This window comes from Schizophyllum commune (genome assembly GCF_000143185.2).
Source record: "Schizophyllum commune H4-8 unplaced genomic scaffold SCHCOscaffold_2, whole genome shotgun sequence".
NCBI lineage: Eukaryota > Fungi > Basidiomycota > Agaricomycetes > Agaricales > Schizophyllaceae > Schizophyllum > Schizophyllum commune.
The window spans coordinates 958746-975505 of NW_026089539.1; the positions used below are offsets into that span (position 1 = coordinate 958746).

Here is a 16760-nt window from a genome sequence, read left to right on the forward strand (position 1 = left end):
CTAGCTTGTTGACTCTTCCTCTTCCTACTCTATTGTCCGACTCCTTACACTTTTTGAACCTGCGCCTTTCCCTGCAATACTTACTGCGACGGGTACATGCTGTAGCCTTACAAACGACGTATGAATAAGTTATATAATCTTTAGGCATTCCTTTGGACATACATGGGCTTCAGATTGGCCAGCGTGAGTCGAAGTTCAACCCTTCTGTTCCCATAAATGGCAGTCTACATTCCCACGAGTTTTGGCCACGTGCATTTGATATCATGACAGTTTTGGTTATTTTCCCACGTTGACAACTCTTCCTGTTTTGTGTCGTTAGGATTAGGGTTGGGCATCATGGAGGCTCCCCGCGTGCGTTGATCCCGTCCCCGCATCCACTTTATGGACATTGACAATTCCCCAGCCCATATTCCAGGACGAGAATGGAAACGCTATCAAGTTCTTCATACAGAAAGACCTTCCAGATGACATCCAACGGCGTTTACAAGAGGACATTGTAGTAAGTCGATTTGTGCCTTTGTCCCGGTCTCAAGCGCTGATCGTTCGTAGGCTCTGGGTGGCAGAGTACACACCAAGGTGCCAATCTCCGGCTATGTCCTCACTGCGCCCGGCACGCCAGAAGAACAGCGCTTGCGCTATTGCTGGAAGCAGCCCGACCGGCCCGAGCGTTTCTTTGTGCCACACACCTACGTTGACGCGTGCAAGACGTCGCGCAAGCTCATACCCCAGCTCTTCATCGAGCAGGGCGAGCCGATGCAGTTTCACCTGCACTCGTCGATCCTGAACGTCAACATGCGGGAGGTTATCTCTGAACGAATTCGGGTGCGTGACCAGCACGTGGGGTGTTTGTTGACTTGGGGGCTGATCGCCATTTAGCACTCGGGCGGGGTTCCAGATTCGCCGCCGGAGACGGCGCGTGTGATTCTAGCAGATCCTGGCGATGAGTCGTTCAAGGAGCTCATCAGGAAATATGAGGGCGACCCAGCGAAGTATATCGAGGCTTTCTTCTGGGTGCAAAAATGCGTGGAAATGGGTGCAATCTACTATAGCCCCACGGCGTACAAGAATCCTGGCGGCAGAAAGCCTGGCGACGAGTAAGTCCTCAGGGCATCCTCCCGATTGTGTCATCTGACAGGCTTGTAGACGAACCAACTTTACTGAAGAAGACGAGCGCCATCTCTGCGAGTGGCTCGCATTCAAGATACCCTATAAGGAGGCCGGAGGACGAACAGGAAACAAGATATATCAACAACTCTTCGATCTGGTACGCTCAAATCGCATTGCCTTATGAATCTACCTGACTCAATCGTCAGGCCGAGCACGACCCCCAATACGCCTGGGTCACCCGCCACACCTGGCAGTCCTGGCGCGAGCGCTACAAGAAGCACGCCCACCGCCTCGACCGCGTCATCGAGAGCATCGTCGAGCACAAGAAGCCCATGCTCGGCGAGAAGGGCCAGTACGGCTACGTGCGCGTCGACGAGCCGAAGGAGCCTAAGCCCACACCGAAGCCCAGATCGAAACGCAAGCGCGCGAGGAAGGACTCGACGCCTGAGCCGTCGCAGAACGATGGCGCGTATGGCGGGCCGGTGATGTTGTCGCCGCCGAACGCGAGGATGGCATCGCGCCCGCCGTCTGGTCCGACGCGAGCTCCGTCAGGACCACCGCGGTCACAGCCTGCGCCTGCTCCTCCGCAGCCGCCTCCTTCGCAGCCGGGGCCAGCACACCATGCAGCTACCCAGCCAGCTCCGCGTGCGGCCACCCAGCCAGCGCCGCGTGCAGCCGTCCAGCCGCCTAAGCGCAAAGCTACCGATATCGTGGACGAGCTCGACTCGGAAAGCCAGTGGCAGATACGCATCGGGGATGAGCCGCCTCCGACATGGGCGCGGCCTAGGGACGAGGACGACGATGAGCTCGCGAAAGAGCAGAGTCCTACTAAGCGCCAGCGTATCAGGTGGGTATTTGACTGATCGAGACCTCCGTTGCAGGCTGACAAATCTCTGCAGGGAACCCTCGCCTTCTCGGAGAGAGTCAGAGCCTCGAAGCCCATACAAGGGCGAGAGACAATCATCTAGGGATTCTCAGAAGCCTGCCAGCGCCAGTCTCCCTCCGCTCGAGAACGGCGAGATCAAGAACGACGCGTTCGTAGCTGACAGTCAGAGCGCCGGTGATGAGAGTCAGGTGCTTGTGCCCGACAGCCAAGCGTCCGTCAACGAGAGTCAGCGCATCCAGGAGAGTCAAGGGCCTACCAAAGAAAGCCAAGTGCCCTTCGACGAGAGTCAGAGGCCCTTGGACGAGAGTCAAAAGCCCTTCGCCGGGAGCCAGCGCCCCTTCGGCGAAAGTCAGCGGGCCTTTGATGAGAGTCAGTATTCACAGAGCCAGCCCCTCGCAGATGGCGTGTACCTCGAGACGCAGTCTGATCTCGTTGGCGCTCAGCCTCGCGACGACTCCCAGTACTCCTGGCCTTCCTTCCCCGCGACTCAAGCGCTCGGCAACGGTGAACAGGATTCTCAAGGTGTGGGCGTCGAGTCGCAAGCATCTGCTATCAATTCCCAACCCGCCGCCGACTCCCAGTCTAAATTCCCCGCTTTTGAGTCCCAACCCGCCAATGACTCCCAATCCTCACAACCCTCCACTGGCACCCAATCCTCTACTACCATCCTCGACAACATCCACGCCACCGAGCGTGCGCTGCGCGACATCGCCAAGTCCTTCCGCTTCACGTACGAGGAGGTGAAGGAGTACTACGACAGATGTCACGACCTCGCGCGGGTGCGGATGCGGTTCCAGGGGATGCGGGAGGTGTTGAGGGCAAGGTTCGGGGATTAGGTGAGGAGAGGACGGGTTGAGGCGAATCTTGGTTTCATGAGATCTTTTTGATTGTTTGTACCCTCAAATGTTTTCCTTCAACGTAAGGCTCTGTCTGTAGTGCGTACACCTCTCTTGGTTGCAATCCTGATTATACCACACCCTCTGTATATACCAACCTATGCTCCCCGAATTTCTTGTAAACATGTAATCAAATGGCTCGTCTCGTCGGCCTTGCTAGAATTCTCCTCCTCCGTGGTACCCTCCTTTTGTATGTTTTTGGCCTCGCCATCCCCGCCCTCTCGCCAACTATCCAAGAAAGGCTGCACGCATTGCTTCCCAATCGCCACGAACAGATCCTCCAAGATCCACGCCAACCGCGGGCCGGTGAGCTCGATGGCAGGCTCGGCGTTGATTTCGAGGACCTTGACAAGGAATGGCTGGGTTCCCGACACTGGATCCGAAGTAGGATTGTGCTGCACGAGGAAGTCCACACCGAAGAGCTCGAATGCGTTGGGTATGGGCTAGAAATGGTCAATGCCAGCCTTGCAGGGTAAGGATGTGGAGGGCATGGCTGACCTGGAAATGCACTGGATTTGCCATCGCAGCTTTGAATGTCTCGCTCAGGGTCTGTGTCATCTGCGAGACGATGTCGGCGATGTGCTCTTTGGTGAACGTTGCCTCGATTGATGCTGAGCCATCACCCGAGTCGAAGATGGTGCAGCCCACTAGCTCATCGAGAAGGCGTACGCCTTCTTCGCCTCTATGCGTTTGCAGCGATGTGTTGGTGAGGTGCGGGGCGAGGTCGATGTCGGCGTCGTCAGGGCTGGATTCAGGTGGGGCGTAGGGGACGGAGGAGAAGAGGGCCAGGATGCGGTCGTAGAGATAGAGGGTGAGGGCACCGGATGCGACGCAATAGGCGCGGAGGTGGAACTGGTGCTGGGTGTGAGGAAAAGATTCTGGCAACAGAAATGGAGGCTATCTGACTTTATGTCCTTCGAGTTTATCTGGGATGGGCGATGTATTGATGGGTCGTTCGCGCGGATCGAGGAGTAGTGGACGGTCGATATATTCCTATTGTCATAGTAAGGGGCCATGAAGAATCGAGTGTGAACTGAGAATAGTACCTGTACTACGAAATGGCGAAGCTGCGATGTCACGACACCGGTGCCTACATCCTTTTCCTCATCTTCATCCTCGGAGTCGTCTTCGAAATCCTCGAAGATCTTTGTCAAGGCTTCCCTACTGTTGAACAGCCTGATCCCATTCCCTCGGTCGGCCATTCCACTGTTGCGCAGGGTAAGTACGCTAATATTGAAGGGAGGAAAATTACTGACGGCTTCAGAATCCACCAGCGGCCTTGCTCTAGATCTTGCTCGAGGTCGTATAGCTCGTCAGCAAAGATCTCGTCGAGTTCGTCCGCGTAAGATATCTCTATCTCATAGGTCCGAGGTGACGCTTCCTTGAGTATCGAATCAGGATGTTTCGTGAGGTATGCATGAATGGTCCTCGACAGAAAGTGTTTTCGTATGAGAGCCTTGCGGATGACATAGCTAGATGCCAGAACAGAGGGACGACGGAGATGGGTAAGCTCGTGATCCATATCATCGTAGGTAGACCATTGCAGCAACTTGGTTTGAGGGCCGATTTGAGGCAACGATGAAATAACCTTGGGAGGCGGTGACAGCTTCTGAATCGCCCTGAGGACCAGTGACCCTGTGAATGGTGCTGTCGGCCAAGACACGAAAGCCACTATGGTTGAGTCTGTCCCCAACATTGTCTGACTGCAACTTGCGATTGAGAGAGCGAAATTTGAACGTTGACTGAAGGGGAAACACCGGCAAATCCCGAAGTGACGCGGCAGATTCAGACGCCGGTCCACTTTCCTCAGCTCTGAGTCTCTTGTCCTGAGCGCTGATGTTCTAAGCAGTGACACGACCAAGAAACCGGGTTTTCCCTACCTGTCACTCAACAAACACGCTGCAGAACCCAGCACGTTCACCTATGTGGACTCCGGGTTCGAACCATTGACCTCACTATCACCTCAGTGCCTAATTTCCAACGAGCAATTGAGATCGAACTTGGTCCGTCTTTCCCGCCGAATCCGGATTGCAATCGGGGCCAATCATCGAGTCAAGCGCACGCATGATTCGCCTTACATCTGTTGTTTCCCGCCATATAAGCCACGTACAACGAGGTCCAAGAATTAGACTCTGCGCTACAATGACCGCGCTACCAACGTGGATTCCCCCGACGAGAAAGACGGACGAGCCGGTCCTGAAGGTCTACAATACCCTCACGAAGGCGAAGGTGCGTGAGCTACTTGAGGGGGAAGGGGATCGGTAGCTCATTGACAACCAGAACGAGTTCATCCCCAGCAATGGAAGGCTCGTCAAGTGGTACAACTGCGGTCCGACCGTCTACGACGCGTCGCATATGGGGCACGCAAGGTACGTGGCGCACAGGCTGGGGGAACTACCGGCTTATAGACCATACGCAGGAACTACGTCTCGCAGGACATCCTGCGGCGAATCATGTCTGATTACTTTGGCTACGACGTGCACTTTGTCATGAACATCACCGACATTGACAACAAGGTGCGTGGTGGCGCGCGATCTCCCCTTCCCCCCATAACGAGCTCCCCCAGATCATCGACCGTGCACGCAAAACCCACCTCCTCGAAACCTTCCTCAAAGAAAGCACTCAACTTACCCCCGAACTCATCGCACAAACCGAGGATGCCTGGCGCCTCTACATCCGCACCAAGGTCGCGAAGGGCCTCCCCGAATCCGAACGGCCAGCGGAGGGTCAGGAAGACGCAACGTGGAAGCGCATATCCGAGTCCATCACCGACCCAGCATGGAAAGCCGAGGCTCTGAAGCGCTCCGAGCCGTTCGACATGCATGCCACCGCTGCAGTGCGTGACACTTCTCCTGCGAGCACGCCATCGCCGCTGATATTGGGCTAGCGACGCAGTTTGGCAGCGATTGCGCTTGCGAAGGAACAGCTCGCGCAGGGAGACACGTCTGAGAAGGCGGCGCACACACTCATCAATGCTGCGAACGAGGTGCTCGAGGAGCTGCTCGACCAAAAGGTGTGCCGGCAGTTCGACTATTGAATATATGCCTCGTCTGAATACGCTTTCCCAGTATAAATCCACTGTGACCGACCCCTCCCTATCAAGAAACCTCGCCGCCTACTGGGAGGGCCGCTTCTTTGATGACATGGCCCGCCTCCGTGTCCGCCGACCAGACACGGTCACCCGCGTCACCGAGTACGTCCCCGAGATCGTTGCCTTCGTACAGAAGGTCATCGACAACGGGTACGCATACGAGAGCGCGGGTAGTGTATACTTCGATACCCAGGCCTTTGACGCCGCGCCGAACCACTTCTATGCGAAGCTTGAGCCTTATAGCAAGGGGAACCGGGAGGATGGTCAGTACAAGACTCTGTGAATGACATTCGAGTGATCATTGACATCCCATGCAGACGGCGGCTCTCGCGCAGCAGGACAACGCTCGGCATCCGACTTTGCGCTCTGGAAAGCCTCAAAACCTGGCGAGCCCTACTGGGAATCGCCCTGGGGTCACGGGCGTCCCGGCTGGCACATTGAGTGCTCGGTCATGGCCAGCGCCATTCTGGGCGACAACATGGACATCCACAGCGGTGGCGTCGATCTGGCATTCCCGCATCATGATAATGAGATGGCGCAGTCCGAGGTACGGGGTGATTTCGTTGGATGAAGGGCAAGAGGAAAGCTGATGGTACGTTTATTTAGGCTTACCACGACTGCTCCGCATGGGTCAACTACTTCCTGCATACTGGTCACTTGCATATAGAGGGTCTGAAGATGAGCAAGTCATTGAAGAACTTCATCACTATCGACGTGAGCACATCAACCACCATTCCCGTGCTGTCGCCGCTGACACTGAAACATAGGAAATCCTCGAGCGCTTCACTGCACGACAATTACGATTATCCTTCCTCTCGCAGCTTTGGAACGCGAAGCTTGACTTCTCGGAGGCCCTGATGCAGGGTGAGGTCCGGGGCATCGAGGCGCAGTTCAACGTATGCATGTTCAGGCAGGGGATACGATCTGTACTGAATCTCATCTCGCAGAACTTCTTCACCCTGGTCAAGGCCCTCATCAGCGATGCCAAAGCCAGCGGACAGAAGTCCGACGGCTACCACCACTACGAAGCACAGGAGGCCGAGCTGACCAAGGCGTACGTTCTATGAGCTTCCTCCTTCTCTTCAGCCATCATGATTGACTCTCTTGCTCCAGCCTATACGAGGCCCAAGCCGCCTTCCGCGCCGCCCTCTGCGACTCCTTCAACACTCCCGTCGCGCTCAACGTCCTTCGCGACCTCGTCTCTCGCACAAACGTCTACGTCAATTCGCGCGGCAAGCTCGTCAACCTCGCCGTCGTCGAGCAGGTCGCGCGCTGGGTGGGTAAGATGTTGCGGATGTTCGGTTTGGGTGAGGGTGAGGTCGATGAGATTGGGTGGGGGCAGGATAGCCAGGGGGCGGGGGCGGTCAACGTCAGTCTCGTTTGTTCATGTGCGGCGCGGAAGGAATGCTGACCAAACGTCTGAGCAGAAGGAGGAGGTCCTCATGCCCTACCTGCGCGCCATGTCCGCATTCCGTGATGCGGTACGGAAGGTGGCGATTGAGAAGTCGCCGTCTGCGCTCAAGGACATCCTCGCGCTATCCGACCGGTTGCGGGATGTCGATCTCGTTCCTTTGGGCGTAGCGCTCGATGACCAAGAGGGTCCGTCTTCATATCTGTTCTTACCCTGCTCACTAACACCCGTCCACAGACGGCAAAGCCCTCGTCAAGCTCGTCCCCGCCGAAGAGCTCATCGCCGCTCGCGAGGCCAAGCGCGCCGCTGCCGAGGCCAAGGCAGCCAAGAAGGCCGCCGCACAAGCAGCAGAGGAGCAGAAGCGTATCCAAAAGCTCGAGAAGGGCCGCCTGCCGCCGAGTGAACTGTTCCGCCCGCCGCAGGTGCCGGAGGGTACGTACAGCCGGTGGGCTGAGAACGGGCTGCCGACGCACGATGGGGAGGGGAAGGAGCTGAGCAAGAATCAGGTGAAGAAGGTGCAGAAGGAGTGGGCGGCGCAGGAGAAGCTGCATCAGGCGTTTTTGGAGTGGCAGAAGGAGAAGGGGGGTCAGTAGGTATTGGTGGGCATGTGCTTTGGCGAGGGGTGAACGAGGGGTGGTATGTACATCGCATCTATCAGTAATTTATTCGCTCAGTATCGCTCCGTGCCGCATGGTTCTGCCCTTCGCCGGTGTCCATGTGGGCTATCGTGGCAGTTGACCCTACTTGACCTCTGCACGGGGCGCCGAGGGAAGACGAGCATAACGACCGGAAGTCGATGCGTGGGAAATCATGTTCGTTCATCACACATGTGAATGCCTCCTTGGAGATCACGATCGAGGCGCCGCCGAGCTGCCGTTCCCCGCCGTCACCACCGTCTCCAGACTCCGCTCACTACCAAGGCCCTCTGACCCCTCCCGCTCTGCTTCCCCTCCCGCTCTGGACGTCTCCAACACCCACCGCGCCTCTGATATGTCGGGGAACTACCTGTTTTCCCTGACGCCCACCTTCACGCAGGGCCTCGTACTCGGACAGCTGTCAATCCTTGTGCTGCTCATAGTCATTCTGAAGTACCTGTTCCTCGACTCGACGCAGTATCCCTATGAGACGACCTCGTACCATCCGGGGGTGGAGCGGCATACGAGGCAAGGGGGAAACACGCCTTTGGACCTGGGGGAACTGGACGGGGTGGATGGGAAGGCGCCTATTTCGGCAGAGTGGCTGAACTCGCTGGTGAAGCAGGTGCGTTTGCAGAACTTGGCTCGGGAGAAATATGCTCACAGCACGGAACAGATCTTGAACGTGTACCGGTCCAAGTTGAGGGATGACTTGGATGGTATGGACGGGGACGAGATCGCGCGAGCACGCGTGGAAGCGTACGCGAATAGGGTATTGCCCTCGAGTTTCCTGGTGCGTCGCGCTTATTCCTTGCAGTGCCTATACTGACACTCATCTAGGACCATGTCACTATACACTCCGTGGACCTAGGCGTTCGTGCACCACGATTCTCCAACCCGCGGGTACGACGCGACGCGGACGGGATAAATGTGTGTGTCATGCAATACAACCCTCAAACGATCTGACGCCCGCTTAAGATAACTGAATTTGACGTTGAATATACCGACACGGTCTCCGTGTCTCTAGCAACCTCATACCTTTTCAACTACCCTGCACCATCATTTGCACGACTACCGATCGAGTTGACAGTCTCGCTTGCTGTCTTTAAGTCTACGGTGCGCCTCCTGTTACTGATATCCTCGGCCCGCCTAACATATCTGTACATTCAGATATCTATAGCCCCACCATCCCCCAAAGCACACGCCCCCGTCCTCACGCTCACGATCCACCCAACATTCACGCTCGACCTCAAGACAAACTCCCTCATGGGCAGCCGCGCCAAACTCGCCAACGTCCCCAAGCTCCACGAGCTCATCCAACACCAAGTCCGACGCGTTCTCGCGGCGCGCGCCACCTGGAACGTCGTCCTCCCCGGCCTGGGGCACACGGTGGCGGAGGTGAAGCAGGAGATGCGGAAGGAGATGCTTGCGGATAAGTTATGACGTGATATACCTATAAGTACCCTATATAATGTACAGTAATGAGGTTCATAACGTCCTGACGTGCATCAATGCCGTTCATGTCCTTTGTCGCGAGCGCGTGCTTGAGAGGCTCGGCATGCCGGCCCGTTCTCCGCGCCCATTGTTTTCGTGATCTCTGATCGGGCCATGAACTTCCCCCGCGCCTTCGTCACGATTTAGCACATTTCACCCCTCATCACCCCCCATCATGGCCTCCGCGTCCTCCAACATTATCTTCGACGACATCTTTGCCGTCGAGGACATCGACCGCGCGGGCAAGAAGTTCGACCGAGGTTCGTTCATCGCGTATGTCCAGTGCGCACGCGCTCAATCCTGCTAGTATCGCGCCTATGGTCGAAGTCGAAGAACTACGAGATGGAGCTCGAGCTCGACTACAATATTGAGCTGTTTCCGTTGTCAAAGGGGGACCATGTCGCAGTAGCGCTCGCGTCGTCGCTTTCGAGGGAACCTGTTGGTGTTGCGGCTGAGGGGGAGGAGGCGGACAACAAGAACACCTGGAGACCAGGCATCAGCGCGAACCCGGGCTTGGAAGAGGACTATGACTACGTGATGTTTGGGAAGGTGCGTGGGCCGCATACGCAGGCGCCACATTCCATTGACGCGCTACCCAGATCTACAAGTACGACGAGAGTACGGGGGAGAGATCGTGCGTTACTCCTGCGTTTCAATCAACATATGCTGACTATCACTCAGGACCGTATACGCGTCATTTGGTGGACTGTTGATGGCCTTGACGGGGAACAACCGACATCTGCAGAACCTCACTCTCGGCGAGTCGGTGTACATCCTACTTCGCAAGTAGACCATACCATCCATTTCGAGACGTACGGACGCCATCCATTTCCACGTATCTTCTATTGTTCGTTGGGTATACATTCTGCTTTCCGCGCGTTCAGCTGGTATCTAGTCCCTGATCGTGAACAGGTATCCATAAGAACAGAAAGGACAGAATTGACATGAGGGTACGTACGACCGAAGGGACCAAGAGCAAGGCAAACAGACAAGCAAGCAAACCTATATACACACTAGAAGCAAGCGCAACGAATGTACGAATATGAAGCAGGCAGGGATAGGTAGGTAATGCGTGGGCGGGTGGGCGAGTGTCAAAAGTCTAGTAGCACAACAATCCCGATAGTATAGTGGGTAGCGTGAGGTTCATAAGTATAGCGAATAAGGGGGGTGGGGGAAAGGTATACTAGAGTACATTGGCTTGGCGTGATAGAGTAGAGTGGGTTCCGAGGGGAAAGCAAGGTAAGTGCATCCGTGATCCAGGCGTACCGGTGTCGTTTCGTGGGGAAGGAATATGTACACGCGTGAATGTAAAGACCGTCCGAGAAACGGGTGCCCTCTATCCCGCTTTGTGTGGACCTGTGACAGCAGGCAATAGCAAGCAAGCTACAACAACAAGCGAAAGGGAAGGGTTAGAGCTTGCGCAGCTTGTCGAGCACGTCGTGAACGTTCGTTGATTTCGATTTCGTCTCGTGGTTGTAGAAGTTCCAGAAGCGGGCGCGCCCCGTGACGCGCACGTCGACGTTCGCGGTGGGGTGCGCGGGGTGCGTCTCGGGCTGGTTGACGAGCGGGGGCGCAGCGCTGATGGGCGAAGTGGGGGTGGAGGATGTCGGTGAGGGCATGGAGACCAGCGTGGGTGTAAGGTCCTGATACCCGACGCCGAAGAAGCGCGAGAGCTTGGCTGCGCGCCGCCGCCGCTCTTGGAATGCGACGGGGTCTTCCTGGGAATCGAGGCTGGCGCGTATACTCCTGACGGTCTCGTCGAAGGACTTGACGTTCCGCGGATAGAGCGCAGCGAATGCGAGGTCTCGCTCTCGGGTTGTGGCAAAGGAGGGCAGCTCTGGCGACCCGCCACGCGATGGAGCCGTACGCGGTCTTGGCGGGAGGTCCTTGCCGTCAGAACGCTGCGACATAGCTGATCCGCTACGTGGAAGGTCTGTAGCGGATAATGTCGACAGCGACAGCAGAGTGGCTAGGGATGCGCGGCGCTCCTCTGTTGTCATATCTGGCACGTCTAGCTGATTCTCCTTGTTGTCGAGGACGCGTATAAGCTGTGGCGGTGGATCCTGGCCAAAAAGCTTTATGCGGTCAGCACAAGGTCGCACATAGGAGACCCTCGGTCACATACCTCGCGCATCTTCTTCGCCCGACGCACATCCATCGCTCGTCGCCCATCCGGCAACGGTGGGCGGTTGTCGCCACCGAAATTCTCCTCGTACCGTGCCTGGAAGTCCTCGCTCACAAGCTCAACCCCGCCATGCGCAAGAGGCCGCGGGATGTCCATCGATTGCTTCTGTCCCCAGAGCGACCGGCTGCGTCGCAGATAGGGGGTCGACCGCTTCGTCGAAAGCTTTGGGCGCGCGCCGACCACGGCGCTGTACAGCCCGTCGACACTGGCCTGCCGCCCGATGCGCTTCATCCGCTTCCTGCGGGGCCCGCCGTCGGGCGTGGAGGGCCGCCGGCTGGAGGCGTAGGCGTCATTTAGGATCTCGAGGGGGATGTTCTCGCCGAAGTGGCGCGAGAGCTTGGCCATGCGTATGCGGCGGAGCTGGTCCTCCGAGTGCTTGGGCGGAGGACTTTCGATATCGAGGTCCATCGACTCGCGCGAGGCCTCCTCGGAGGGCGGCTCGACGTTGATCTCGGCGATGGCGCTAGTCTCGTGCGTGAATGATGAGATGCTCATGGCTGAGTCCGCGATGGATGGGCGGGGTGGGTCGGGTAGGCTCTTTTCAACATCCGCTCGTGAGAGATTGAAGCTGGGACGCATAGGGGTGGAGGGGGAGCTTCCGGGACCTTTGGGCAACGGGGGTGGAGGTGGCATACTGGCGTCGTCCAGGTCGCGGAGCACCGCTACTTCCCCAAAGACCTTCGAGAGCTTGCGCGCCTTCTTCAGAAGCCGTGATTTCTCCGCCCCGTCTAACTCGTTGAGGGTAGGTGGGCGGGTGAGGGGAGAAGAGTGCATGCCGGTAGGAGAAGGGTTGAGGGAAGGGTTACTGGACGCGGGTCCGGCTTCGCTTGGGTGGGTTGCCGTGCGAGGCGTTGCGCAGGGCGTCGACGAGGGGGACGTGAAGGCCTTGACGCCGGACGTAGGGGAGGCAGGGCTGGAGCTGCTGCGCTTGACTGCAGAGGCGAGCTGGACCATGATAGAGAGCTTGTTGCGCGGGCGCTTCTGACCCGCATCCTGGGAGGGATTCATACGCGGCGATAACGGAACACGGACGGTGGGGAATGAGTGGGTTGTGCGCGGGCCGCCTGCACGGCGCGCGGGACTCGGAGGGCGTGAAGGGGTCGGAGACGAGGCCGGAGCGTGAGGGGGAAGTGAGTGTGGGGCGTACGGGTACGCTCCTTGCTGGCCTTTGTGGACCACCGATGTGGTGGGAAGCAAGCAGCGGCGCGCGCAGGGATCGCGCCAGCGTCCGGCGAAATTTCATTGCACACATGATGCGCGGGGAATCTGCAATCACCCACGAGCTCGAGAGACGAACGGCTGGTTCGACCTGCCGCTTCGGGGTGATCCGACGGAGGGAGATCTTGCTGATCTTCCAACAAGAAATACACGTGAATGATGGTCTCCTTGTTGAATGTTCCTGCGGACCTTGCCGGGCCTGCCGCCGGCGCGAGCGCCCTGCCGATTGGCCGCCCTGGCCCCAAACAAGCGCGGACGCCCTGCAGACTTTCTCAGCGGTCGTCAAGGACCGCCGAACTTTGAATGCGCGGTACCGACGCCGTACGTAAGCCCTCTATATCCTCCCACGTCGGGGTCGTCTCAAACGGCCCTCGCTGCTCGAGGACGACGGCCGCTCGCCACGGTGGGGCAGCGCTCGGGGCCAGTGGGTGCGCTGTTGGAGACCGGAGAGGCGGGGCACTCCTCCCGGAGCAACGGAGGAAGAAAGCAAGGAAGCAAACGCGCACGTTTGAAGTTCAATACCTTCCTTTTCGGGCGATCAAGGTTTTGTCTCGCCCTCATCAATCATTCTGGGCTCTTCTAAAGCGCCGTTATTTTCCCGTTATCTTCCACACTAGGGAGGGAAAGGAAGACAGAATATCCACCGATACTCACGGAGCTCATCTTTCTTCCATTAGTGCCAAGGCTCAAGCTTCAAACCATGCAGATCCCAGAAAACAGCTCGTTATGCACAACACCACAGACACAAAGAGCGATGGTACAACAGACATAGGTAGTACAGCAGTGATACAGTTCTCAAAAGAACGCAGATAGTAGTGTGGCATATCTAGTCATGGTGATGTGCAGTCGTACAATAAGTTAGCTTGGGTGAATTCCAGAAGAGTACATAGAGGGAACCATGAGAGTCGTACGCCGTTCAGTAACGGCGAAGGGACATGAAGGACATGGTCAGCATGCCAAGGAGGCCACCAAGGACAGCGAGGGTAGACCACGTCGTGTACGATCCAAAGTGGCGCTCGATGTGCATGGACGGATTTACCACGGCGCCTCGAAAGGCATATACAACGAGTGCCACGACTAGCGCGATCACTGAGTATATGAGGAGGGCAACCGGGACCGACATGAGGACGTGACGGCGCTATGAATATAGGTCAGAATGTAAAGCTCGAGAATAGCAGTAGTGCACTTACGGAGAGGACAATCATCCCCTCACCGAGCGAGACCGTCGTTAGGTCCGACTGGAACCGAACAAGGGCCACAACGGCAGAAACCATCGAGAAGGCCGAGACGAGTGCGGCGACGAAGCCAGCCACGCGCGCGACGCTGTCCAGCCCTGGAAGAGAAAGCAGCGTCACAGATGCGCTCAACACGACCGCGCCCTGCAGCAACGTTGGGCAGCAGCGGCGATATAAACGAAAAAACTCACCATGATGCACGTGCACGCGCCAGCAAGATAAACTGCGGGCGAGAGGCTCACGACGTGCGAGAAGCTGCCCTCGAGGTCGCGCAGCGCGTTCACCGCGTGCGAGCGGTCGTTCGCGAGGAAGAGGTAGGGCAGGCCGAGGCAGAGCGCGGACACCATCGAGATCGCAACGTCCGCGACGGAGGAGTGCTGGGGGATGCCCGCGCCGCCGTGCGCGCGCCACTGTGCTGCTTTGGGGTTAGCCGGGGACGCAGAAAGGGCGGCCAATCGGGCACTCACCAACTCGCCGCATGATCCGGGCGATGAGGCGGATTTGGATGATTGAGTCGCCGAACTCTTCGTGCGTCTGATCTGCGGGGACGTCAGAAGGTGATGCGATAAGCGCTTGCTTGCTTTGTGCTCACCACGCAACACGCGGAGGATGGACTGGCACTCCTCGCGGGAGAAGGGAGCGGAGGCACGGGTGCCGGGTTGCTCTGGGATCACGTTGTCTATATCTGAGAGTTCAGTAAAGGTTGGTCGCACCAGAGTATGGATGTGACTTACCACTGTAGATCCACATGAGCGCCTCGATGGCCTCGTTGCGAGCATTTGTGGGCAGGGTGGTGTGCGCGGGATGCGCCTCCATGAAGGCCCAGTAGCGCGCCTCCGCGTCTTTGTCACCACGCGAGTACGACTCTTGCGTGAGGCAGCGACGACGGCCGTGGTCGACCCACAGCAGCTTGAAGCCGTGGTCTGACGACCGGCGCTTGTCGTGCTTGTCATGCTTACGCGCGGCGTCACTTCCCTGCTCCTCCTTGCGCACGAGCCACATCTCCGCACCGTCGCGCTGGCGGTGCGTGCTCGTGAGGAAGGCTTGCACCGCGGCGAGGTTCTCGGGGAGGGTGAGATCGATGTCGGTCGTGATGGCGCGGCCGGGGTGCACGTAGTACGCGGTGCTGCCGGGGTCGGGGAGCGTGTAGCGGATCCACTCGTGCTGAGCGAAGGAGGGTTCGCCGTAGAGGGAGGCAGCGCCGCCAGCGAGAAGGGGCTGTGTCTCGGTAGGGGGAGCAGCACTCTGCGGGACAGGCACCTGGACGGGGGAAGCAGCTTCGACGTGGTAGCCGTTGCCGTTCTCATGCTGAGGGCTGAAAGATTGTGATGAGCGAGAGGTCGATGTACGACGATGGTGATACTCACATGGGCATGCCCGCCGGTTCCACCACCTCATAGTCATGAGCGTCGGGGTCCGTGAACGGATCGCCATAAGGCGCTGGGGACCTACAGATTATCTCAGTCAGCCGAAGCATAGGAAGTACACTGCGCGACGCACTTGGCTTGAGCCTCATCCTGCGCGAGGGGGCTGTTAGCATCAGCAGCCGCCTTCCACGCGTCGGTAGCGTTGTCGGCGCCAGCGGCAGGAGAAGAAGGACGCGTGACCTCGACCTGCTTCTGAGGCGCCTGGCCGATGACGATGTCCGCCTCGTTGATGTCGTCGTCCATGGAGGTGCTCGAGAGCGTGGGACCAGGCTGAGTGACTGCAGAAACTGGGATCTCGAAGTAGCCAGGAGACGTCTCCGGGGTGATCACTTGAGGCTGGGGAGCGGGGACCTCGAGGGCAGGCGCGGGGACAGGCGTCTGGGGAGCAGCCTGGATGGGCGACGTGGAGGCATCTTGACGCGTCGGCTCAGCAGCGGGGGCAGGGGCAGGCTCGGGCTCCTTGGGCGCCTCGACGGCGGGCTCTACAGGCTGCGCCTCATGGTGCGATGGCGCGTGGCCATCGTGCGAGCCGAGCGTCGACATGCCCTCGGGCTCCTCGGTGAAGCCGCCCGGGCCGGCGCCGTCAGTGAGGATGGGCTGCCCCACGCTGCTCGCCGCGCCCACGCTCTGCGAAGACTCCGCCGCGATAGCATTCGCGAGCGGCGACGGCCCATGCGCCGCCGCGGGGGCGGTGGGCTCCGCAGTGAGCGACGCCGCCTCGCGCGCAGGCGACTCTGCGATCGGGCTGGGTTGGTGGTGCTCCGGCGCTGCCGCGGGCGGCTGCGCCTTCGTATCGAGTTTCCTGAGCGACTCTTGGGATGCTGACGACCTGCGTGAGCTTCCCAGAGACCTACGGGAGCTGCCCCGGTACGGGAGATGAGGAACGGGAGCCCTCCTTGTCCTTAGAGAAGACGGAGGACGTGCGGCGCAGCATGGTGCCCATGCGCGAGCGCAGGCCGCCTTTGGATGGGCTAGGGGAGGCCATCTTGGGCTTGTGTAGTGTGCGTAGTGCGGGTGAGGAGAAGTAGGTAAAGATGAGAAATTTTCGGGGTGCGGGCGGGGTTTATATATGCAGGGGTCCACCAGGAGGCATCGTCGAGGCAGGCTGCAATGAGGCGTTGATGAAGCGGATGGATATGATAACCGCACGAGGCGGTAGGGTGTTCGCAGCGAAC

The 16760-nt window shown here is 58.4% G+C and overlaps 7 protein-coding genes across 7 annotated transcripts; 4 read left to right on the forward strand and 3 right to left on the reverse strand.

The window, feature by feature from the left end:
• Positions 1 to 336: 336 nt before the first annotated feature.
• On the forward strand, positions 337 to 2829 carry SCHCODRAFT_02696332 (uncharacterized protein; the record flags this gene model as incomplete). The annotated part of the gene is made up of 7 exons (XM_003038844.2): positions 337 to 351; positions 404 to 499; positions 550 to 822; positions 877 to 1094; positions 1144 to 1264; positions 1314 to 1954; positions 2007 to 2829. The coding sequence occupies 7 exons, from the start codon at positions 337 to 339 to the stop codon at positions 2827 to 2829; spliced, it is 2187 nt and encodes a 728-aa protein (XP_003038890.1).
• On the reverse strand, positions 2779 to 4626 carry SCHCODRAFT_02528156 (TTL-domain-containing protein). The gene is made up of 5 exons (XM_050343530.1): positions 4146 to 4626; positions 3936 to 4095; positions 3796 to 3882; positions 3388 to 3741; positions 2779 to 3332 (listed from the first exon to the last, which is right to left on the reverse strand). Exons 1-5 carry the CDS (start codon positions 4583 to 4585, stop codon positions 2988 to 2990), a joined length of 1386 nt encoding a protein of 461 aa, XP_050202095.1. The 5' UTR covers positions 4586 to 4626; the 3' UTR covers positions 2779 to 2987.
• A 405-nt stretch (positions 4627 to 5031) lies between these two features.
• Positions 5032 to 7984, forward strand: SCHCODRAFT_02662653 (cysteinyl-tRNA synthetase; the record flags this gene model as incomplete). Its single annotated transcript, XM_003038843.1, has 13 exons — positions 5032 to 5118; positions 5170 to 5258; positions 5309 to 5405; positions 5456 to 5725; positions 5777 to 5902; positions 5958 to 6243; positions 6298 to 6527; positions 6587 to 6694; positions 6748 to 6876; positions 6928 to 7034; positions 7094 to 7318; positions 7383 to 7579; positions 7629 to 7984. 13 exons carry the CDS (start codon positions 5032 to 5034, stop codon positions 7982 to 7984), a joined length of 2307 nt encoding a protein of 768 aa, XP_003038889.1.
• A 265-nt stretch (positions 7985 to 8249) lies between these two features.
• Positions 8250 to 9559, forward strand: SCHCODRAFT_02528163 (uncharacterized protein). Its single transcript, XM_003038842.2, has 5 exons — positions 8250 to 8651; positions 8703 to 8819; positions 8867 to 8956; positions 9005 to 9142; positions 9197 to 9559. Exons 1-5 carry the CDS (start codon positions 8382 to 8384, stop codon positions 9467 to 9469), a joined length of 888 nt encoding a protein of 295 aa, XP_003038888.1. The 5' UTR covers positions 8250 to 8381; the 3' UTR covers positions 9470 to 9559.
• A 56-nt stretch (positions 9560 to 9615) lies between these two features.
• Positions 9616 to 10403, forward strand: SCHCODRAFT_02609938 (RNA polymerase). Its single transcript, XM_003038841.2, has 4 exons — positions 9616 to 9780; positions 9828 to 10069; positions 10120 to 10154; positions 10202 to 10403. Exons 1-4 carry the CDS (start codon positions 9696 to 9698, stop codon positions 10308 to 10310), a joined length of 471 nt encoding a protein of 156 aa, XP_003038887.1. The 5' UTR covers positions 9616 to 9695; the 3' UTR covers positions 10311 to 10403.
• Positions 10404 to 10929: 526 nt separating this feature from the next.
• On the reverse strand, positions 10930 to 12713 carry SCHCODRAFT_02744035 (uncharacterized protein; the record flags this gene model as incomplete). Its single annotated transcript, XM_050347178.1, has 2 exons — positions 10930 to 11595; positions 11646 to 12713. 2 exons carry the CDS (start codon positions 12711 to 12713, stop codon positions 10930 to 10932), a joined length of 1734 nt encoding a protein of 577 aa, XP_050202096.1.
• An 852-nt stretch (positions 12714 to 13565) lies between these two features.
• SCHCODRAFT_02675287 (uncharacterized protein) lies at positions 13566 to 16570 on the reverse strand (the record flags this gene model as incomplete). Its single annotated transcript, XM_050346703.1, has 9 exons — positions 13566 to 14061; positions 14114 to 14302; positions 14350 to 14573; positions 14626 to 14697; positions 14751 to 14843; positions 14893 to 15473; positions 15526 to 15606; positions 15659 to 16414; positions 16440 to 16570. 9 exons carry the CDS (start codon positions 16568 to 16570, stop codon positions 13840 to 13842), a joined length of 2349 nt encoding a protein of 782 aa, XP_050202097.1. The 3' UTR covers positions 13566 to 13839.
• Between the last annotated feature and the right edge of the window lie 190 nt (positions 16571 to 16760).